The sequence below is a fragment of the Natrix helvetica genome (genome assembly GCF_964273705.1).
Source record: "Natrix helvetica genome assembly, chromosome: 15".
NCBI lineage: Eukaryota > Metazoa > Chordata > Lepidosauria > Squamata > Natricidae > Natrix > Natrix helvetica.
This window is the reverse complement of record NC_138565.1, coordinates 8,105,291-8,129,200: the sequence shown is the minus strand read 5'-3', so window position 1 is coordinate 8,129,200 and position 23,910 is coordinate 8,105,291. Positions and strand designations below refer to the sequence as shown.

Below are 23,910 nucleotides of genomic sequence, written 5' to 3'. Positions count from 1 at the left end.
TTATTCTTGATTTTGTTCCCCTGCCATATAAATTTAGAGGCCAATTGATTCAAATTCTTTAAATAGCCTTTTTATAATTTGATGGGAATGTTCTGAAAGAAGAAAATAAATTATGGTAGTACATTCATCTTTATGACCGCAATCAATTGTAATCAGGGACAATTGTAAATTTTTCCACCTTCCTAAATCTTGCTTAGTTTTATTAATCAAATTAATATGATTGTCTTCTTCATCGAAGACACACTGTTAAATGTATACCTAGATATTTCACTTTTTTAACGATTTGAATACACAATTTCTTCATTAAATCCTCTTTCAAGTCAGGTGTCATATTTTTAACCAACATTTTAGCCCTTGTCCTATTTATTTTCAGACCCGCTAATTTCCCATATAGTCTCTCAATTCTTCAATAAGCCTCAGAGGTCCGGAATATCTTCCCCTCTTACAGCATGCAAAGGGGAGGGGGTGGGAATGTGGTTTGAAACACTGGAACATGATCCTTGAGAATTTCTGCTTGATATGTGGCCGACTTCCTGGCTTTCCTCCCATCTGGGTCCCTCCCCTCGCTTGGCTCCTCCCTTGTGCCGCTAGCTTTGCGCCCGCCCCTCCCGCACACTGGACAAAATTAGGGGGGGGATTGGGGGATTCCCAAAGGGGCTGCAATGGACGGGAATAGGCATAGGTTTCCCTCACCAGTCTTGCCTTTCGTGTGCCAGAACATTTCTGCATCCTCGGAACTGCTCCCTACCCCAGCCCATTAAGTCTGCAGCCCCATCGGCATCTCCAGGTGGTCACCTTTCCTCCTGGGGGAAGTGGGAAAACAACTGGGTCAAGATGCTCCTAGAGCCTGGCATGAAGACCTGCTTTCTCTCCCTGCTGGAAGGAAGGGTGAGCAAGGTCGCTATCTTTACCATTCACTAAGGGTGACTTACTATTAGTCTTCTCATTGTTCCTATCACCCATCTCCTGCCATTTATGACTGGAGGACTGTAACTTTGTGGCTTGTATCCTTATGATTTATACTATTGTTTCCTGATTGCTTATTTATACCCTATGACTATCATGGAGTGTTGTACCTCATGATTCTTGACCTTTTATGTACATCTGCACCAAAGACAAATTCCTTGTGTGTCCAATCATACTTGGCCAATAAAGAATTTTATCTGTTCTATTTATTGCCAGCCTGAACGAAGCCTTGAATACAGCGATCCTGCCTTGTATTATAATGATTATGAATTAAATTTCATGGCCACCTGATCCCCGGAGTTTGCAAATGTTAAAACATGTATCTGCACTTATGCATTGTGGGAGGGGGAGAGGGGACAAATCATTAAGGAAAGAAGACAAAAGTGATTTCAGAATACTGTTTTTTTTTTTCATTTTGTGGTTCAGGAACTTCTGTGTAGTTTCTCTCCTTGCCATATTTTGTGGAATACTCTTTGTGACACCTGAGCTTAATCATAATTTAGTCCACCTTCCTGGGTGCTTACCTGGGCCTTCCTCACTTCTCATTCTGGACCCTTGGACTCTCTGGCAATTGTTTTTTGAACCAACCAATCTCCACAGAAGCAAACAACTTACCTGTCAGAAACCATTTAGCCAGGATGTCGAATCCACGAATAGTTCGCTTACAAGAAAAACCAGAAAGCTACATAGCTAGAACATGACAATAGAAATTTTGCAAGATACCTGTGACCTGGGGTAGGTAACAGGTGGCCTGAGATTTAGCTATTTTGCATAGCAAACATAAAAGCTTTTTTGGGGGGGTTGGGGGGGCTGTAGTCCAGATAACCAATCAATATTATGTGCATTAATAGGGGTGCTGTTCCTACAATTTCAGCCAATTGAAACATCTCACATGTACGATTGAAAAAGTCCTTTATTAATCAGCATGGGAAAGTCTTTCTTAAAATCTTCTTTACTCAACTCTCTTATTGGAACTAAAATTATCATAAATATCATAATTCTGTTTGTTTGTAAGAACACGGAAAGCTTGAGCACTAGGGACAAATTGCTAAGGTGTCTATTTACAGTTGGCCAATTTGAATACGCAATTCAATTCGATTCTTGAGATACACTCTGTGACTTCTCACACTCCCTTGTGAATTCTTTGGTATCGGTTGAGTCCTCTAGCCTCAGTATAGTTATACCTTCAAGGCATTTGTAGAGTTTCTCTCCAGTGTGGATTGTTTGGTGCTTAAGAAGCTTTCCCCTTTGATGGAAGCTCTTTTCACACTCCAGGAATTTATAAGGTTTTTCTCCTGAATGGATCCTTAGATGATTCTGAAGACATTGATTTGTTCTGACAGATTTTTCATATTCTGGACCTTGATATTTCCTTTCTATCTCCTTGATCCTTTGGGGATTCCCAGATGAAGGATCCTCTGCCCTCCTGCCATTCATATGATTTCTCTCAGCAATGGATCCTTTCATGTTAATAAACGTTTCCCCCCAGATTAAAGATCTTTCCACACCAGGTATTTATGAGTTATTTCTCCTCTGTGGATCCTTTGATGTCTACAAAGGTTACTTCTCCAACCGAAGCTCTTTCCACACACCATTCATTTATAAGGTTTTTCTCCTGAATGGATCGTTAAATGATTCTGAAGACATTGATTTGTTCTGAAGGATTTTTCACATTCCAGGCACTGATTTTCCTTCCATCCCTCCTGGATTCTTTCGGGACTCCAAGGTCTTCCGAAGGACCCACTGCTTACCTGGCATTTCTTCGGTTCCTCTCCCCAATGGATCCTTTGATGTGTATAAAGGGTGCTCCTCTGACTGAAGCTCTTTCCACACTACAGGCATTTATGAGGTTTTTCTCCTGAGTGGATCCTTTGATGTGTATAAAGGGTGCTCCTCTGACTGAAGCTCTTTCCACACTCCGGGCATTTATGAGGTTTCTCTCCTGTGTGGATCCTTTGATGTTGATAAAGGTTGCCCCTCTGACTGAAGCTCTTTCCACACTCCAGGCATTTATGAGGTTTCTCTCCTGTGTGGATCCTTTGATGTTCATAAAGGCTGCTCCTGCGACTGAAGCTCTTTCCACACTCCAGGCATTTATGAGTTTTTTCTCCTGTGTGGATCCTTTGGTGTTTATCAAGGTTGCTCCTCTGACTGAAGCTCTTTCCACACTCCAGGCATTCATGCGATTTCTCTCCTGAGTGGATCCTTTGATGTTTATCAAGGTTGCCCCCCTCACTGAAGCTCTTTCCACACTCCGGGCATTTATGAGGTTTTTCTCCTGTGTGGATCCTTTGATGTTTATCAAGGTTGCTCCTCTGACTGAAGCTCTTTCCACACTCCAGGCATTTATGAGGTTTTTGTCCTGTGTGGATCCTTTGATGTCTATAAAGGTGGCTCCTCCGACTGAAGCTCTTTCCACACTCCAGGCATTCATGCGATTTCTCTCCTGAGTGGATCCTTTGATGTTTATCAAGGTTGCCCCTCTCACTGAAGCTCTTTCCACACTCCGGGCATTTATGAGGTTTTTCTCCTGTGTGGATCCTCTGATGTGTATAAAGGTGGCTCCTCTGACTGAAGCTCTTTCCACACTCCAGGCATTTATGAGGTTTTTCTCCTGTGTGGATCCTTTGATGTATATAAAGGCTGCTCCTCCAACTGAAGATCTTTCCACACTCCAGGCATTTATGAGGTTTTTCTCCTGTGTGGATCCTTTGATGTTTATAAAGGTGGCTCCTCCAACTGAAGCTCTTTCCACACTCCAGGCATATATGAGGTTTCTCTCCTGTGTGGATCCTTTGATGTCTATAAAGACTACTCCACACACTGAAGCTCTTTCCACACTCCAGGCATTTATGCGTTTTTTCTCCTGTGTGGATCCTTTGATGTGTATAAAGGTGGCTCCTCTGACTGAAGCTCTTTCCACATTCCAGGCATTTATGAGGTTTTTCTCCTGAGTGGATCCTTTGATGCTTATAAAGGTTGCTCCTCTGACTGAAGCTCTTTCCACACTCCAGGCATTTATGAGGTTTTTCTCCTGTGTGGATCCTTTGATGTTTATAAAGGCTGCTCCTCCAACTGAAGCTCTTTCCACACTCCAGGCATTTATGAGGTTTTTCTCCTGTGTGGATCCTTTGATGTGAATAAAGGTGGCTCCTCCGACTGAAGCTCTTTCCACATTCCATGCATTTATGAGGTTTTTCTCTGGTGTGTATCCTTTGATGTCTATAAAGGGTGCCCGTCTGACTGAAGCTCTTTACACACTCCAGGCACTTATGAGGTTTTTCTCCTGTGTGGATCCTTTGATGTGTATAAAGGCTGCTCCTCCAACTGAAGCTCTTTCCACACTCCATACATTTATGAGGTTTCTCTCCTGTGTGGATTCTTAGATGGTTTTCAAGATGGCCGTTTCTATTGTAGGATTTCTCGCATTGATATTTCCTTTCTTCCTCCTGGATTCTTTGGGGCTTCCGGGGTCTTCCAAAGGACCCTCCACACTCCAGGACTGTCTCGGTGTCTCCAGCTGTTTCCTCCTCACCGCATTGCGCTCCAGGCAGCCGCTTTTCCTGGGGTCCACGTGGGCTCATCCCTACTGCAGCCCCGGAGCCTCCCGACCTTTCGCCATCTCCCAGGGCTGCTCCGCGGGGCCCCCTCTCCTCCTCATGCTGGGCGGCGCTCCCTTCTTTTCCCCACCGGGCTCCTCCATCCTCCTGCAGGGGAGAGAGAGAGGCGGATCACGGCTGTGTCCCTTTCCCCTCAGGGGAGGCCCGGGCTGAAGCCTCCGCCTCTCCCTGTCCTCTCTCCCAGCGTCCCCCCGCCAGACGAAGCCAGGGGCGCCCCGGCCTCTCCTCCCTCACAGGCCTCCCTTGTGGGGAGGACCCTCCCGGACTGCAACTCCCGGCGTCCCCTGCACCCTACCTGCATCAGGCCGCATGCGCAGTCAAATAGGCAGAAAATCTTTCCGTTGCTTCTCGGATTCCGGAAGTGAGGGCCAGACCGTCCTCCGTCCAGTTTTCAGACAAGCTCCGCAAGGAAAACGAAAGCCCTTTTCCTGCCAGGACGCGTCATTTGCATCGGGGAAACTTCTACGGCATCCTATTGGCGGCCGGCCGCACAACCACGCCTCCTCTCGACTCTATAGCTGCCGCCTTCCTGGTTTTCATCCCCTCTGGGTCCCTCCCCTCACTTGGCTCCTCCCTTGCACCGCTGGCTCCACCCCTCCGCCCCCTCCCCTCCGCCCGCCTTGGCGAAATTGGGACGGGAGGCATTTGGGGGATTCCCCAAGGTTTCTGCAATGGACGGAACGGACGGGGGTTTCCCTCGCCGGCCTCGGCTTTCCTGTGACGGAACCTTTTCTGCCTCCCCGGAGCTGCTCCCTTCTCCGCCCCATTAAGCCTGCAGCAGCCCCGTGGGCATCTCCGGGTGGCCCCCTTTCCTCCTGGGGTTAGAAGGGGGGGTTGCAGCTGGGTCTTCCCCACCAGCACCCCCAGTCCAGGTGCTCTTGGCCGCCTGGCACAAAGACCCTCTTCCTCTCCCCGCTGGAAGGAAGGGCGGGTGAGGTTGCCAGCCTGAAGGAAGCCTTGAATGTAGCCATCCTTCCGTCTATTATAATAAATACTATTTAAATTTCCTGGCCACCTGATCCCCGGAGACGCCTGGCAATTTGCAAATGTTAAAACACATATTTGTTGCTGTTGTTTTGCCAACATTTGGGGGGGGGGGTTGAGGGGACAAATCATTAAGGAAAGAAGATAAAAGTGATTTCAGAATAATCATGTATTTCCCCCCATTTTGTAGTTCAGGAACTTCTGTGTAGTTTATCTCCTTGCCTTATTTTCCTTTTGTGGAATACTCTTCGTGACATCTGAGCGTAATCATAATTTAGTCCACCTCCTGGGTGCTTCCCTGGGCCTTCCTCGCTTCTCATTCTGGACCCTTGGACTCTCTTGCAATTGTTTTCTGAATCATTGGGCTTCCAGAGAAGGCAACAACTTGCCTGTCAGAAACCTCTTAGCCAGGATGTTGAATGCAAGAATAGCTCACTTACAAGGAAACCACTAAAACCACATAGCTAGAACATGAAACTGGAAACTTTGCAAGATACCCGTGACCTGGGGTAGGCAACAGGTGGCCTGAGATTTAGCTATTTAGCATAACAATCATAAAAGCTTTGGGGGGGGGGGCTTTAACTCAGGTAACCAATAAATATTATAGGCATTATTAGTGGGAGGGCAAGGGGGGGTGTGAGACTCACCTTGGAGTATAAAAAATGAGTGTAAAACTGTAATTGGGGACTTGGAAGCTTTCAAAGCCTGGGTTACTCAATTAGAAGTATATTCTGGTCTCACACCTGGTGTTTGCCTTTGACACTAACTGACCGCCCAGGTCCCTTCCAGCTCCGTTCTGTTCCTTCCCCATTTATCTAGTTAATGCTATTTAGTATTCCTAAGGAAAGAGCATTGGGCCCTTGGGAGAACCTTGGGATACCCCACTGCCTACTTCCCTGCATGTGGAAGGGAAGTTCCATTAAGGCAGGGCTGTGGCTCATAAGTCCTTCCAAATATGATCTCCAGAATCCCAATAGAGGAGGATGTTTGAAGAGAGCAGCTGCTTTGGCCCTCAGCTTCCCTATAGAGTGGAAGCCCTGGAGTGCGGTCCACGAAGTGGCTGCCATTTTGGAGTGGGAAAAATCATTGCAGCTACTCTCAGAATGGTGCCCGCTTTCAGGACAGCAGCGTAAATCCTCTTGTCACAAAGGCCATGCATTGGAGCAGCTCTTTCCTGAAGAGATCTACTCAAAAGATTTGGTCTAGGGGTTAACGGACAGGGCTGGAAAACAAGAGATGCAGAGTTGTATTTTTTTATTTAATTTTTATTGAATTTTTAATCTTTAAAAACAGTAAAAAAGACACAACAAGGAAAAAAACACAATAAAAGAAAAAACAAAACACGGAACATACATAAGAATATAGAGTAATTCTACAGCTTTCAATATCGGCTTTCCTGCCTAGCTTTTATAATTCTCCCTTCTGCATTGCCTTCCTGTTACTATGGCCTTGTCCTATGATGTAACAAGCATAATATAAACACTTATCGTAATATTCATTACTGGTATCTCCATCTGTTTGTATTCTCTATTTCCTGTTTTGGCTTCTGATTTCTAGCCACTTGTATATTTTATTCCAAACATTATAGAAGTCCGATTCTTCTCTTTCTTTTAGTTCTATTGTCATTTTGTCCATTTCTGCACACTCCAGTATTTTCCTGATTGTAGTTTCATCTAAGGGTGTATTAATTTTTTTCCAATTTTGTGCAAAGGCAATCCTGGCTGCCGTGAATATGTGTATGATTATGTATTGAGACTGTTTGTCCATTTTTTGATCCAGTAGTCCTAATAAGAATGCTTCTGGTTTGAATTCTATTTTTTGCTCAGTAATTTCTTCTAACCACTTTCGAATTTTGCACCAGTACTTCCTTGTGATGGGGCACCTCCACCACATGTGATAAAATGTTCCAGGCTTGTGATTGTATCTCCAACAATTAGGGGATAAATTTGGGTACATTTTGGCCAATGTCGCTGGAGGCAAATGCCACCTATAAAACATTTTATAGAGATTTTCTTTGTAAGTTGCTGCCTTCGTAAATTTATCATTTCTTTCCCACAGTTTATCCCATTTTTCTAACTCTATATTGTGGCCAAAATTTCTTCCCCAGCTAATCATTGTCTCCTTTACCGTCTCTTCCTCCATTTTATATTTTAAAAGAAAATTATATAATCTAGTGATCATTTTCCCTCCTGTTCCTAGTAACATTTTATCTAATTCCACTTGTGATTCCTATATTCCGTATTGTTCCCGATCTTTTTTAAATCTTGTTTTAATTTGTAGGTATAGCCACCATTCCATATTTATTCCCTGTGCTTTCAGATCTTGTACTGATTTTAGTTCTCCTTTTTCATCTAAGAGGTCTGCATATCTTACCATTTTACTAAGGTCTATAGTAAATGGATATGTCATTGCCTCCATGGTTGATAACCAGCTTGGGATTTTCAGGTAGTGGGTTTTTTTTATTTTTTCCAGACCCTAAACAAAGCATCCCTTATTATATGTCTCTGAAAGTAGGAGTGGGATTTAGTCTTTCCCTCCCAGAGGAAGCCATGCCAGCCTAGTTGGAGATCGTGTCCTTCTAGGATAAGGATTCTTTTATTTTTTAATTGGATCCAGTCTTTTAACCATGTTAGGGCTGCCGCCTGGTAATATAGCTCCCAATCTGGCAGTCCAAAACCGCCCCTGTTTCTACTATCTTGTAGAAGTTTGCATTTGATACACGGTTTTTTCCCTGACCAATCTTGCATTTCTCATAGAGGAGCCCCTAGAAACTGGACTAAAACTATTACAGGATATAAACCAATTCGGTAAAGTGGCAGGGCTTAAAATAAATAAAGAAAAAACTAAAATATTAACTAAGAATTTAACCAAAAGACAAAATGAAGAAATGGAGGAGAAACTGGGAATTTCGAGGGCCAAGAAAATTAAATACTTGGGAATATGGCTATCGGCAAAATGTATTACAATAAAAGAAGATAATTACAACAAACTGCTAAGACAGATAAAAAAGATTTGGACAATTGGACTAAACTACAGATATCACTACTTGGCAGAATCTCAACAATCAAAATGAATATACTACCCAAATTACTCTATCTTTTTCAAACAATACCAATTAAATTAGAGAAATTTTTTTTGAAGAACTAAATAAAATGATATCCAAATTTATTTGGTCAAGAGATGCAGAGCTCTTATACACCTTGGGCATGGAACACAGATGACCAAAACCAGCCACCCCATCTCAGCCCAACTGACGTTATAGGGTCCTTGCGGGGAAATGAGGAAAAAAATGTGTTGGATATATCCACCGCCTTGCAAAAATAATAAAGGTGGGATATAAATAAATAAAAGTGAGCAATGACCGGCAGATGGGGATAAGGCCATGGGACCCCAGGAGGACAGGAAAGCAGGCCCAATACCTTTGGGGAACGAGTGGGGCTGCCAGCAGTGCCCAGGGGGTCTCAGGGTGGGGGAGGTCTGTGGAAGGCCACATGTGGGCTGGGGAGGTGCTGCAGTGTGGGCCCTATTTGAGCCTTTAGGTTATGTTAGCTACCTTTTCAAACGGGACATCTGACACTAAGTGGACCATTTGACAAGTTAAAGAGTTTCAAATAACGGGGGATGGTTTTGCAGAGCACCAACATTCAGAAAACCCATATGAGTTATTTATTTTGTATGGCGTAGTAAAAGGCAGCATTAGCGTAAAAACAAAAATAAAAAAATATATACAAAATGTGTATCAAAATGTAAAACATCAGAACTATTGTTTTAAAAACACACAATATGAATGAATACAGTTATGAATAAAATGGCGTCTTGAGCGTTTATTGGAGTGGCTCAACCTATGGCCGGATATCTAGATCATTTAGCCTTTGGACAGAAGTACTCTCAAGATGCGATTGTTCTGGCAGAGATCCTGGGAATCTTCTGAGGGAGCTGTCAGATCCCTAAAAGTGATACCGCCATTCAATTGGGAGGAGGGGGGGGCCTTGAAGTCAATTTATTAGCAGTGCCTGTGACAAACTGATATTTTGTAACTGGTCTCTTGGCACAAAGGTGACTTGAGATGCCCTCATGTTTTGGGGGAAATGTTTATGATGGCCATGTGGGAGGTTTCACTTTAAAGTCTAAGGGAAGAGAGCCATGGGAATATGTATGTTTATTCGGTTCTCAGAGCAGTTGGTAAAGGAAACATCTTCACACTTTTGTATTGGCTAAAATCTGCATTCTAACTAATGGGAGGGGTCTCTACTGCTTTCATTCTACTTGTATTGCCTAAGGGGATTCAGACGTTGCTTTGAACTTAATGGCTTTCCATTCTACTTAAAGGTTCCTTTTGAAATACTCCGTTTCAAGAGTCTTCACTTTCCTAAGTTAGGAGAGGAACCCTTACAGGAGCAGTCGGTCACAATATGTGAACTTTGTGGGTCTTTCCCAAGTCACAGTTAATATGATCGATCAGCTCCCATTTGTGTTTCCAATATTGGCATCTGGAGCAACCTTGCTTCTGCCCAGTTTAGAAGATCAAAGCCAGAGGACCATTGTATTGGGTGAGACACTAAACTAAACAGACCTGAGTTAAAAGTTGTCCATTCCTGGTACCATGCTTTCTCAATTTCAAAGTCTTCTCAAATTGCTGTCCAAGTGGGTTCAGGGTAGACAAACCTCCTTATAGTGCACCTCAAGCAACATGATTTTGTCATGGCTGTGCATTGCGCCACTGAGCCTCACAAGAATCTCCCAGCAAGAAGCAGCAGCAGGAAAGCCAAAAATACTTTGTATAATACTGAGAAGCAGCTCTTTCGTGCCTGTCAAGGAATGTAATTCTGCAGCATTTAGCTTCTTTAAGCCACGGTGGTGCAGTGGTCAGAATGTAGTATGGCAGGCTAATTCTGCTCAGTGCCATCAGTTCGACAATTCAATTCTCATGGGCTCAGGCCTTCCGTCCTTGCGAGGTCAACAAAACGAGGACCCAGATTGTTGAGGGCAATATGCTGACTCTGTAAACCGTTTAGAAAAAGCTGTAAAGCGGCATATAAGTTGAACTGCAATTGTTAACATGACAAAAGTAATTACCTGTGCATTTTTTAAAAGCACATCCATGTTGTTCAAATCAATGATTGAGTAAATTTTCTCTTAGTGCATGAGGGGTAAATACAACATTGTGGCCATTACTGAAACCTGGTGGGATGAAACCCAGAAGTATTTAAAATTTTCAAAACAGACGTAATAGAAGAGGAGGTGAAGTTCCATTTAAACAGTTAACCCTTTTTAGAATTGCAAAAAAACCCCAACAACCCCCAAACCCCTCATTAAATGCACTTGGGTTATTATGGAAGGAAAAAAGAATGTGGTTACCATTGATGTAAACTCCGGATTATCCAATCAGAGGAACTAGAAGAACCTTTTGCTAATCATTTAGCTGATTAACAGGAAGCATAGAAACTTTAACGATCCTGACAACTGGGAAACACCCAATCACTGCACCTAGTGGGAGATCGAAGAGGTGAGATACCTGAGATAGGAGAATATGACTCGTATCTCACAGAGCTTTGTTGGCCTTAGAGAGTCCCTTGTTGCGGTTTCTGCTGGAAGACAAGAGGACCATTCAGGGAATCCAACTGACAAGAGTGTCAGATGTCTGGGGATGGTCTTACATGGTGCGGACATTTGGAAAACCCATGTAGATTATATCAAATAATGACAGGGAGAAGCTCCTTCACACCCACAACAATAAGGGCCAAAATAGCTCAAAATTCAGCCACAGCACACTTGCTCCAATTACCGTAAGCACCGAGTGGGATGTCCATTTAAAGTCAATTTATTAGAATATTGTAGAGATTTCCTTCAACAAAACAAGAAACAGAATCAGGTTTCATTTTATAATCAATACAGTAGAAAAAGTAGAGAAGAAAAATTGATTGCATGGAAGAAATAAGATTTTTTTAAAAAAAGTAGAAAACATTTTTAAAATATAAATCAGATTTTTTTTTATTAAAAGAGTTTTGTACAAACAAATTTTCCCCCTTTTCACCCCCCCTCCACACAATATAAATCTCATACAAATGCTATACCCCCCCAACCCCCCCAAAAAAATTCACATTCAAATATTATTAGAGTATTGTAGCAAAGAGATTTCCTTCAACAAAACAGGAAACAGAATCGGGTTTCATTTTATAATCAATACAGTAGAAAAAGTAGAGAAGAAAAATTGATTGCATGGAAGAAATAAGATTTAAAAAAAAAATAGAAACATTTTTAAAATATAAATCAGATTTTTTTTAACGCATGGAAAAAATCATCCTGCTCAGATACAGTTACATCAGAGACATGGACAGTAATATCCCACTATATTATGCACAAGCATTGAAATGAGCATTGCTTTAAAAAGAGAAGGTTCACATGGGAAATGGCATCATGAGTCGCCTAAGTCTCTTGGGAAAAGGTACAATTTCACACAGTTGAAACATCTCACATGTACAATTGAAAAAGGCATTTATTAATTTATTATTAACTCCCTCATTTGGTAAACTATTTACTTTTCTTAATGTCTTCTTTACTCAACTCTCTTATTGGAATTATAATTATCATGGATATCATTATTCTGTTTCTTTGTAAGGACACTGAGTGGTTTGTGCACTTGGGACAAATTCGTAGCGTGTCTATTCAGAATTGGCCAAATTGAATACATAATTCAATTCCTGAGATACATTCTGTAACTGAAGATCTTCTCACACTCAGGCATGCTTATCATTTTTCTCCCAGGTGAATTATTTGGTGTCGATGGGAGGCCTCGACACTCAGTATAGCTCTTTCCAAACTCAAGGCATTTCTAGTTTCTCTCTAGTGTGGATTATATGATGCTTAATAAGCTTTCCCTTTTGACTGAAGCTCTACACACTCCAGAATTCTGAGGTTTTTCTCCTGAGTGGATGCTTTGATGTCTATCAAGGTGGCTCCTCTGACTGAAGCTCTTTCCACACACCAGACATTTATGAGGTTTTTCTCCTGAGTGGATCCTTTGATGTCTATAAAGGCTGCTCCTCCGACTGAAGCTCTTTCCACACTCCAGGCATTTATGAGGTTTTTCTCCTGAGTGGGTCTTTTGATGTTTATCAAGGTCGCTCCTCTGACTGAAGCTCTTTCCACACTCCAGGCATTTTTGAGGTTTCTCTCCTGAGTGGGTCCTTTGATGTATATAAAGGTGGCTTCTGTGACTGAAGCTCTTTCCACACTCCAGGCATTTATGAGGTTTTTCTCCTGAGTGGATCCTTTGATGTCTATAAAGGCTGCTCCTCTGACTGAAGCTCTTTCCACACTCCAGGCATTTATGAGGTTTTTCTCCTGAGTGGGTCCTTTGATGTATATAAAGGTGGCTTCTGTGACTGAAGCTCTTTCCACACTCCAGGCATTTATGAGGTTTTTCTCCTGAGTGGATCCTTTGATGTCTATAAAGGCTGCTCCTCTGACTGAAGCTCTTTCCACACTCCAGGCATTTTTGAGGTTTCTCTCCTGAGTGGATCCTTTGATGTGTATAAAGGCTGCTCCTCCAACTGAAGCTCTTTCCACATTCCAGGCATTTATGAGGTTTTTCTCCTGTGTGGATCCTTTGATGTGTATAAAGGTGGCTGCTCTGACTGAAGCTCTTTCCACACTCCAGGCATGTATGAGATTTTTCTCCTGTGTGGATCCTTTGATGTTGATAAAGTTTCCTCCTCTGACTGAAACTCATTCCACACTCCAGACATTTATGAGGTTTTTCTTCTGTGTGGATTCTTTGATGTGTATAAAGGGAGCTACTACGACTGAAGGTCTTTCCACACTCCAGGCATCTATGAGGTTTTTCTCCTCTGTGGATTCTTTGATGTACATAAAGGTTGCTCCTCTGATTGAAGCTCTTTCCACACTCCAGGCATCTATGAGGTTTTTCTCCTGTGTGGATCCTTTGATGTATATAAAGGCTGCTCCTCCGACTGAAGCTCTTTCCACATTCCAGGCATTTGTGAGGTTTTTCTCCTGTGTGGATCCTTTGATGTTTAGAAAGACTGCTACTATCACTGAAGTTCTTTCCACGCTCCAGGCATTTATGAGGTTTCTCTCCTGTGTGGATCCTTTGATGTAAAGAAAGGCTACTCCTCTGACTGAAGCTCTTTCCACATGCCAGGCATTCATGAGGTTTTTCTCCTGTGTGGATCCTTTGATGTAAAGAAAGGCTGATCCTCTGACTGAAGCTCTTTCCACACTCCAGGCATTTATGAGGTTTTTCTCCTGTGTGGATCCTTTGATGTGTATAAAGGTTGCCCCTCTGACTGAAGCTCTTTCCACACTCCAAGCATTTATGAGGTTTCTCTCCTGTGTGGATCCTTTGATGTGTATAAAGGTTGCTGCTATGACTGAAGCTCTTTCCACACTCCAAGCATTTATGAGGCTTTTCTCCTGTTTGGATCCTTTGATGTCTATAAAGGCTGCTCCTCTGAGTGAAGCTCTTTCCACACTCCAAGCATTTATGAGGTTTCTCTCCTGTGTGGATCCTTAGATGGCTCTGAAGATGTCCTTTATTTTTGCAGGGTTTTTCATATTCTGGACATTCGTATTTCTTTTCTCCCTCCTGGATTCTTTGGGGATTCCGGGGTCTTCCGAACGACCCTCCAGTCTCCAGGACCGTCTCGGGGTCTCCGCCCGTTTCCTCTTCCCCGCATCGCCCTCCATGCAACCGCCTTTTCCGGGTTCTCCCTGGGCTCATCCTTCCTGCAGCCCCGGAGGTTCCCGCCCTCCCCCCACCCCCGTCTGCCGGGGAAGCCGCGCCTGGACTGGGTAGGGCTGCTCCACGGGCTCCGCTCTTCTCCTTCGCCTCCTCTCGGGCGGCGCTTCCTTCCTTCCCCCGCCGGGCTCCCTCGTCCTCCTGCAGGGGAGAGAGAGAGGCGGGTGACGGCTGAGTCTCCTTTCCCGCAAGGGAGGCCCAAGGCCGAAGCCTCCGCCTCCCACGGGACTCCCTCCCAGGACTTTCTTGTCCGCAGAGCCTCTCAGCCTGCGAGACCCAGCATTCCCCGCGCCCTACCTGCAAACAGTAACTTCCGTCGCCAAACCACAGACCTTCTTCCGTCGCTCCCGTATGTTTCTCCGATTACGTAACCTGGGAAGAAAACTTTCTCTTCAGGCCGGGTGCCTATTTGCATGCGGCGCCTTCTACGCCATCCCATTGGCGGTGCCCGCTTTGTGACTCCGCCCCTCGTTCCTTACAGACGGTGCCGCTCTAGCCGCTCGGCCTCTGTGACCTCTGGTCCGCTCCTCAACTTCCTGCTCTTTCCATCCGCTCCCTTCGCCCGCCGCTGCTCTTCCGGTGCGGCCTGTCCGCTCTTCCTGCCTCAGTTCGCCCCTTCCCCCAACCTGCTCCCTTTTGGAGGCGGGGGGGGGGGTCCTATGATTGCGGGGGAGAGCAGCGTTTCCTCCGCAGGCCTACCTCGCAGGGTTGTTCGGAGGGGATACCTAAATGGTGGGGGAGTCAGACTTACCCCCGCAAAGCGCCTAAAGAGGGGAGGGGGCAGAACGGCGATGGTGGGGAATGGGAGTCGTCTGTCTTGCCCCTCCTCTGGTGCCCCTCGCCCCCTCTTTCTCCTCCTTCTCCTGCCGCCCTGCTCTTCTTTCCCTCCCCTCCCCCTCCCTTTCCTTCTCCCCACCCCCCTCTTCTGGTGCCCAACCCCTTTCCATTAAGCTCTGCAGTCTTTTGTTGTGGCAGAATCTGTTCCAGGGAGGCTGGAATTCCTTTTCCTGGCCTGGATCTCTGGAGGAGAAATGAGGCCTGAAGTTCAAAACTCGGGGAGAGAATTTCTGCCTCCTCAAACGTCTCACCATCCTTTCTCTGGAGGCCTTTGGGTGAAAGAGGCTTCAGCCCCCAGGCAGAAATAATGGAGGGAGCTCACCTGGGATGATGGGACGAAACACAACATGGCAACCGAAAAGGAATTCAATGGGAGGTTGACCCGAGGATGTATAAATGAGTCTTAGTGGAGCCTCCCTAGAAAGGGGCAGTCTACATGCAACATTGTCTTTTGTGAAAAATTGGCAGCTTGAGCGATTTGTCTCCTTGCCTCCTACAGATATTTTGCCTCACATTGTTGCAGGTAGAAAAGGTGGAGCAGGGGAGGTTTGATAGGCACCTGTCATCTCCTTGGGAATTCTGATGGCTTTATGACCTCATCCATGCAGCCTAAGCCAGTTACTCTCAGTTGCCAAAGTGAAGATGTAACCCAAGAGGTTGGTCAGTCTTCAGAGGGACTCCTGGGCTCTGGGGAAGCTTCCCTCTATTTGTAGCCAATTTATCAGAGTTGTATTCCAAAACTTCAACTCAATTTCTGTTCTCAGGAAAGGGGAGGTGGGTGAAGATGCGCTCCAGAGAACACCCAGCTCCCTTCCTTCTTCCTTTTAATTTGTCCTTGATCATTTTTAATCATATGGGAGTGTTGCTTCTAAAGCCAGGCGCTCCCAGTTTGGTCTGGAGCTGAAAAGAGATGAATTTCCTCCACTTTGGGAGACTTTTACCTTTGAAAATGGGCTTCTTTGCTCACCTGAACATATAGAGGCTGCTAAACGGACTTAAAAGAATTAATTAAATTAATAATTAATAAATTAATTAAAGAACATAATTTTGTTTCTACTTGGAAACCACTTTTGGACTTTTTGTTTAAGGTGGGAAAAAACTTTGATTTTGGGTTTTGTAAATTCGATTTGATGCTACAGAAGCTATGTATTATATAAAAATAAAAAGTTGAATGCTATGTTATTTATTCTACTGCATTAAAGGAGTCGAGGAAATTAATGCTTTCCCCTCTACCATACTCTTTTCTCTCTTCCTCCACTATTTTACCCTAAACTTGTATTTTTCTTTATGTTTTGTATTTTATGCTATGATAAACTAATAAAAATTGAAAACAAACAATAAAGGGCACTGATTGCTTGTGACCTTTGAACATCAGAAAACATTGATTCCAGATAAAAGTTCACACGTGACAAATTTATGTCTTAATCTTTCCCAGCTGGGTTTGTCCCTTTCTTGAAAGTTGCAGATGTATTCAGACACTCAGAATACTCTGTGGTGTAGTGGCTGAAAAAGCAACTTCTCACATATTAAAATAAAGAGCCTTGGTCAGGAAGGGGAAAACATGCATTCTTAAACTTAAAAAAGAGGCGCAGATTCCCATGTTAAAAGAGCTAATATGTCATTTGAAATTCGTGATGAAGCCTAAAATGTGAAGCTAAAGGATGACACACTTTCTTTAACTTGCTGTGAATAAAACCCATATATGGCTGGAAACTGTGATAACACAACATATAGACCTAAAACCAGAGATATTCTTGTTGGGCATGCTACCAGGAAATTACAATAAAGGCAATATACTGTAATTCTACATATTGTAATAGCAGCTAGGATTGTATACGCACAATACTGGAAAAATGAAGAAACCTCCAGAGATGAGAATATAATTTAAAAAATATTGGAATGTGCTGAAATGGATAGGTTAAGGTTAAAAATGAAAGAAAAAGACAACACAGGAGTTGTTTTACAAATGGTTAGTCCACAAAAATAGGTTAGATGGTTGGAAATATGAGAAAAAGTGGATTACATGAGAAAGATTTAAAGTGGATTAGTAAATACTTTGTTGGTTATCCACTTGATGTCAATAGGGAAGATATTACTTTTTACAATAATGATTGATATTATCTACTATATGTTTGTATATCAATATAATTGCAATGATTGTCATGATTTTTATAGTTTAACACCTTTGTACCTAGACAATAGAGGGTTCAATATAGAAATGGAATGTTTGATATAAAAACAATAAACGGGGAAAAAGAATGGACAGGCACTTGTCTGGAATGGTCTAGGGTCTCCTGCTTTAGTAGGGGGTTGGAGTAGAAGGCCTCCAAGGTCCATCCACTGCTGTTATTCTGTTATCATTATTTTGTGACTTTGCGTGTACATAGAGAGATTCTGCACCGGAAGCAAATTCCTTGTATGTCTAATCACACTTGACTAAACAAATTATTCAGGTGAATTACTCAGACATATATCTGACTGAAGCTCTTTCCTCACTGCAGACATCTTTGTGGTTTTTCTCCTGAGTGGACTCTTTGATGTGAATCAAGGTTTCTTTTTGCAGAGAAAGCCTTGCCACAATCCAGGCATTGGTATGGTTTGTCTCTTGAGTGGATTCTATGGTGTTTGTAAAGGCTCCCCATCCGATTGAAGCTCTTTCCACACTCGGGACATTCATGTGGTTTTTCTCCTGTGTGAATCCTTTCATGTCTCTGCAGGTCTCTTCTCGTACTGAAGCTGTTGCCACATTCGGGGCATCTATAGGGCTTCTCTCCAGTATGGATTTTGTGATGATGATGATGGAGGCCTGAAGCCTCAGTGAAGCTCTTTCCACACTCCAGGCATTTCAATGGTTTCTGTTCTGCGTGGATCCTGAGATGCCTTTGGAGGTGGCAATTTCTTTTGAAGGATTTTTCACATTCCCCACATTGATATTCCTCTTCTCCTGAGTGGATCCTTTGGGGATTCCGGGCTCTTCAGAAGGACCCTCCGCCCCCCAGGACCGTCCCGGGGTCTCCATTTCCTCCTCCCCGCATCGCCTTTTCCTGGGGTCCCCCTGGGTTCAACCCTCCTGCAGCCCCAGAGCCTCCGGGCCTTTCCCCACAGTCTCCCAGGGCTGCCCGCTTTTCTCCTCCTCCTCTCATGCGGCGCTTGCTTCCTTTCCGTTCTTTCCGTTCTTTCCTTCCTTCCCTCCCTCCCTCCCTTCCTTCCTTCCTTTCCTCCTCCCTTCCCTCCCTCCCTCCCTTCCTTCCTGTGCCTAGGCCTATAATAGAGTTGATGCAAGTGACTTTAGGCAAACAAAACGTACACTTGGCCAGGAAGCCGCGGTGGGACCGGGCAGGGCTGCTACGCGGGGCCGGCTCTCCTCATCCTCCTCTCGTCGGCGCTTCCTTCCTTCCCCCGCCGGGCTCCCCTGTCCTCCTTCAGGAGAGAGAGAGAGGCGGGTCACGGCTGCATCCCCTTCCCTGCAGGGGAGGCCCAGGCCGAAGCCTCCCACGAAGCGGACCCGAAAAAGACCCTCCCGGACTACGACTCCCAGCATCCACTGCGCCACACTTGCATCATCCGGGCTCCTCCGTCGCCGATTCAGGCAGTTCCCTCGTTGCCCGTTCTTTTCCGGAAGTGCCCTTTTTTCTCTAAAAGTTCCGCCTTTTCCATTGGAGGGACCGCCCTTAAGCAGTCCTCCTGCCAATCGCCGCCCTCCCCAAAGCGACCAATCGGTGTCCGACTTCCTTCAACCAGCCAAATTGCGCCTGCGCAGTTTAGATGGTTGCTATGGCTCCCCCCGGGGGGGCCGGGGGGCTCCCTTTGATTTTTGGGGTCCTTCTTCCCCTCTTTCGCCCCCCCATTGAGGCTGGTGGAGCTCAGGGCTCTTCTGGGGCGGAGGCCTTATAGCCGCCTTTAAAGTGGAGCCAGTGGGAACCAGTGATGAAGGAATGGGGGGGAGAAGCAAGAGACCCTGAATTCAAGTGTGGGGCAGCCGCTCTTTCGGTCCAGCCCACCTCACAGGGTTGTTGTTGGGGGAAGAGAGGAGGGAGGGGTCCCCGTGGCTGGAAGGGGGAGGGGCTCAGAGGGCTCCAAAGACCCCTCAGTCCAACCCTGAGCTCCAAATAGTCTCCTTTCTTTTATTCCACATTTTCTTCTCTGCCTCATTTGCAGAAATAACAAAGGCAGAATCCAAAGAAATAAATAAACTCTCCATATGTACTCAAGTGTGTTTTTAAATAGCAACGACATGGCTTCTATTTGATGCAGGGAAAGTCTTCTTTCTAGATAGAAGAATGTGGAATTCTTGCACAAAAGGAGACCGTCTCCACTTAAAGAGGACCTAAGGAGGAGAATCTCCTGCCAATGGTTCCTGCTAGTGAATTTCCTCTCATTCTAATCCATTATTGTGGGGAAAAGGAAACAGGAAATCAAGCCATTTCAATATGACCCAACTTGATTTCTTTCTGGGTTGGAATTGGACCATAAGAGGGTCGTGTGCCTTGGGGGGTTCAGCTTCACTAAGCTATGCAATATTTGCTTGTGGAAGAAGTTCTTCAAGAAAGAGAGGGTTTTTTTCTGTCCTGGTTTGCTGGATTCCTTTGGGATGCAGGAGACAGTGTCTCACCTAAGCAGAAATCATGGAGGGAGCTCACCTGGGATGATGGAAGAAAACACAAAAGAGCATGGCAAAAGAAAGGGAATGCGATAGGAAGTTCATCCAGAGCTACATTAATAGTGGAGCTTCCCTTGACAGAGGCAGTCTACATACAAAAATCTGCCTTTTGTGAGAAATGGGCAACTTTATTGTTTTTTTCACCTCCTAAGACATTCGCTTGACATTGGTGTATGTGTAAAAGGTGGAGTAGGTGATCTTTGGTAGGATGCCACAGGAGGCCTGTCATCGCTTACAGAATTCTGGTGGCTTTATGACCTCATCCATGCAGGCTAAACTGACAAGTTACTGTCAGTTATCACAGTAAAGATGCCTTCTAATGAGCCAGAGGGCGCCTGCATGGCACTGAGGCTTGTTAAAAGATTGGCGTCAATCCATGCCAACTTCTCATTGTCTGATCTCCCAGCGCCTGGAGAAAAGCCAGGTGTTTAAGACTAAAAGGATAGAGGCCCTTTGAGAATATGGCTGGTATCTCCCAAACCTTTGTTGGCCTTAGAGAGGGTTTCTGCTGGAAGACAAGGGGACCATTGAGGGAATCCAACTGACAAAAGAGTTTCAGGTATCTGGAGGTGGTCTTACACCGTATGGACATTTGCAAAACCCACATAGAATAGATGGTATCAAACAATGACAGGGAGCAGCTCTTTCACACCCACAACAATAAAGGCCAAATTAGCCTTAGATTCAACCACGGAACACTTACCGTATTTATTCGAGTATAACGCGCAAAATTTTGTACCAAAAAAAGGAATCAAAGTGTGGGTGCGCGTTATAAACGAGGGCTGGGGTGGGGTGGCAGTTGTGGCTGGAGAAAATTTACTTGGCATGGTAGCCCCTGAAGCATTCGATCCTGCCGACTGGAGGAAGAACAGCGGCGGCAATACTCGCAACTCAACTATAGGCGGCAAGGCCAGGGTCGGCTTGCAGGAGTCCACGGCCTCCCCTTTGCTCCCGACTGAGGCTCCTTGGCACATGGCGGCTGCGGGGGGGGGGGTCCCGTCTTTTTGTCCTGCGGTTCGACCGAGACGCTGTAGATGTTGCTGCCGCCACCGCGGCCGCCTCCGCTCTCCGACGAAGCCCCCTTGGCCATGGTGCCTGGGGAGGTTTCCCGAGTCCCGGTCGCCCCCTTCCAGACGGATCGAGATCCTGCCGACTGGAGGAAGAGGGTGAGAGGCGGGTCCTGTGAACGGCGGCAGCAGCGGCGGCAATACTCGCAACTCAGCTGCCTGCCGCCTTTCCCCTCCGGCGGGCCGTCCCGGCTGGGAGACAAAGGAGGGGAAAGGCGGCAGGCAGCTGAGTTGCGAGTATTGCCGCCGCTGCTGCCGCCGTTCACAGGACCCGCCTCTCACCCTCTTCCTCCAGTCGGCAGGATCTCGATCCGTCTGGAAGGGGGCGACCGGGACTCAGGAATCCCCCCAGGCACCATGGCCAAGGGGGCTTCGTCGGAGAGCGGAGGCGGCGGCGGCAGCAGCATCTACAGCGTCTCGGTCGAACCGCAGGACAAAAAGACGGGACCCCCGCAGCCGCCATGTGCCAAGGAGCCTCAGTCGGGAGAAAAGGGGAGGCCGTGGACTCCTGCAAGCCGACCCTGGCCTTGCCGCCCCGCGAGAGAGAGACTTGGACCCGGCAGATGGATTTCATCATGTCCTGCGTGGGCTTCGCCGTGGGGCTAGGCAACGTGTGGCGCTTTCCCTACCTGTGTTACAAGAACGGGGGAGGTGAGCAACCAGCGGGCGTGAGGGCTGGGTGGAAGGGACGGCGTGGGGGGTGGGGTCTCCAGGATTTTTGTCAATTACAATGCTTGGTGTGAAACAAAATTTTATACCGATTTTTAATCAAAAATTAGGGGGTGCGCGTTATACACGTGTGCGCGTTATACTCGAATAAATACGGTACTTGAATTAGGATCTGAGTGGGATGATTATTTAAAGGCAATTTATTAGAGGATTGTAGCAAAGAGATTTCCATCAATGAAAAGAGGGAATCCCGGAGACAAAACTGGGTTTCATTTTATACTCCCTACAGTAGAAAAAGTAGAAAAAGAGAGTTGACCATTGAGGGAATCCAACTGACAAGAGTTTCAGGTATCTGGAGGTGGTCTTACATGGTATGGACATTTGCAAAACCCACATAGAATAGATCAGCGATGGCGTACCTTTTTTGGCTCGCGTGCCATAAGTGGGTGGAGCACAGCGGGTTGTGTGCTGGGGTGCCACACCCATAATGCGATGCGTTGACCCCCCCAGTGCGCATGCACGCACTACAGGCGCACCCCCAATTTTTTGCATGCTTTTTTCGCCATCCCCAGACTCCAGAGGCTTTATAGGAGCCCCGGGAGGGCGAAAACAGCCTCCCCCACACCCCCGGAAGCCCTCCAGAGGCTTCAGGGACCTTCAGGAGGCTTCCCTGAAGCCTCCGAAGCAGCCAAAACGACCCTCTGAGCAAACCAGAAGTCACTTCCGGTTTGCTCGGAGTGTCGTTTTGAGCACCCCAAAGTTCTTCAGGGACCTTCTGGACGCTTCTCTGAAGCCTCCGGAGCAGTCAAAATGAACCTCCAAGCAAACCGGAAGTTAGTTCCTGAATTTCCGGTTTGCCTGTAGGGCTGTTTTTTTTCCCCGTACGGAGGCTTCAGGAAAGCTCATGAAGCCTCCGGAGGGCCTGTGGGGGGGGGGGATCTTTTCGCCCTTACCAGGCACCTATAAAGCTTCTGGTGCCTGGGTAGGGTGAAAAATGGCTTTAAAAAATGATGAAAGTCAGGTTGTCAGCGTGCGTATGTGCGCTGGTCAGCTCAAAGGGCAGCGCCTCACGTGCCCTGAAAAATGGCTCCACGTGTCACCTGTGGCACGCGTGCCATAGGTTCACCATCACTGGAATAGATTGTATCAAACAATGATAGGGAGAAGCTCTTTCACACCCACAACAATAAAGGCCAAATTAGCCTTAGATTCAACCAGGGAACACTTGCTTCAATTAGGATCTGAGTGGGATGATTATTTAAAGGCAATTTATTAGAGGATTGTAGCAAAGAGATTTCCATCAATGAAAAGAGGGAATCCAGGTCACAAAATTGGGTTTCATTTCATACTCCCTACAGTAGAAAAAGAGAGTTGATTGCATGGAAGAAATCATACTGCTAATTTGCATTTACATCAAAGACATGGACAGTAACATCTCATAATATTAAGCATGACAACTGAAATGAGCATTGCATTAAAAGAACATTCACATGGGAAACGGCATCATGAGTGAACCTAAGTCTGTTCTGAAAAAGTACAATTTCAGGAGGTTGAAACAGCATGTACAATTGAAAACCTTCTTTGTTATTCAGCCTGACAGTCCCGTATTTGGCAGTTATTATTTACCCTTCTTAATATCTTCTTTACTCACCCACCCTCCAATTGGAATTATTACAATTATTATCATGAATGTCCTTATTCTGTTGCTTTGTAGGTACACTGAGAGCTTGTACACTCGAGAGAAATTCGTAGCCTGTGTATTCACACTTGGCCAAATCGAATATGCGATTGAATTCAATGCGTTAAATACACACTGTGACTGAAGATCCTCTCACACTCAGGCATGTTTATCATTTTTCTCCCACGTGAATTCTTTGGTGTCGATGGAGCTTTCTATGCTCAGTATACACTATATAGCCAAAAGTATTCGCTCACCCATCCAAATAATCAGAATCAGGAGGTGTTCCAATCGCTTCCATGGCCACAGGTGTATAAAATCAAGTACCTTGGCATACAGACTGTTTTTACAAACATTGTGAAAGAATGGGTCGCTTTCAGGAGCTCAGTGAATTCCAGCGTGGAACTGTGAATGGATGCCACCTGTGCAACAAATGCAGTCGTGAAATTTCCTCGCTCCTAAATATTCCACAGTCAACATTCAGCTGTATTATAAGAACATGGAAATGTTTGGGAATGACAGAAACTCAACCACGAAATGGTAGCCCACGTAAACTCGTCCAACATCAGTGTGTGACCTCACAAATGCGCTTCTGGAAGAATGGTCAAAAATTCCCATAAACACATTCCTGAACCTAGTGGAGAACCTTCCCAGAAGGAGTTGAAGCT

At 45.4% G+C, this 23,910-nt stretch overlaps 2 protein-coding genes across 2 annotated transcripts; both read right to left on the bottom strand.

Annotated features, from left to right (window-relative positions):
* Positions 1-1,883: 1,883 nt before the first annotated feature.
* On the bottom strand, positions 1,884-4,887 carry LOC309399363 (uncharacterized protein; the record flags this gene model as incomplete). Its single annotated transcript, XM_081967099.1, has 2 exons — positions 1,884-4,673; positions 4,882-4,887. The coding sequence occupies 2 exons, from the start codon at positions 4,885-4,887 to the stop codon at positions 2,799-2,801; spliced, it is 1,881 nt and encodes a 626-aa protein (XP_081823225.1). The 3' UTR covers positions 1,884-2,798.
* A 6,787-nt stretch (positions 4,888-11,674) lies between these two features.
* LOC309399492 (uncharacterized protein) lies at positions 11,675-15,144 on the bottom strand. The gene is made up of 2 exons (XM_081967347.1): positions 14,629-15,144; positions 11,675-14,472 (listed from the first exon to the last, which is right to left on the bottom strand). The coding sequence occupies exon 2, from the start codon at positions 14,311-14,313 to the stop codon at positions 12,424-12,426; it is 1,890 nt and encodes a 629-aa protein (XP_081823473.1). The 5' UTR covers positions 14,314-14,472; positions 14,629-15,144; the 3' UTR covers positions 11,675-12,423.
* Positions 15,145-23,910: the final 8,766 nt, after the last annotated feature.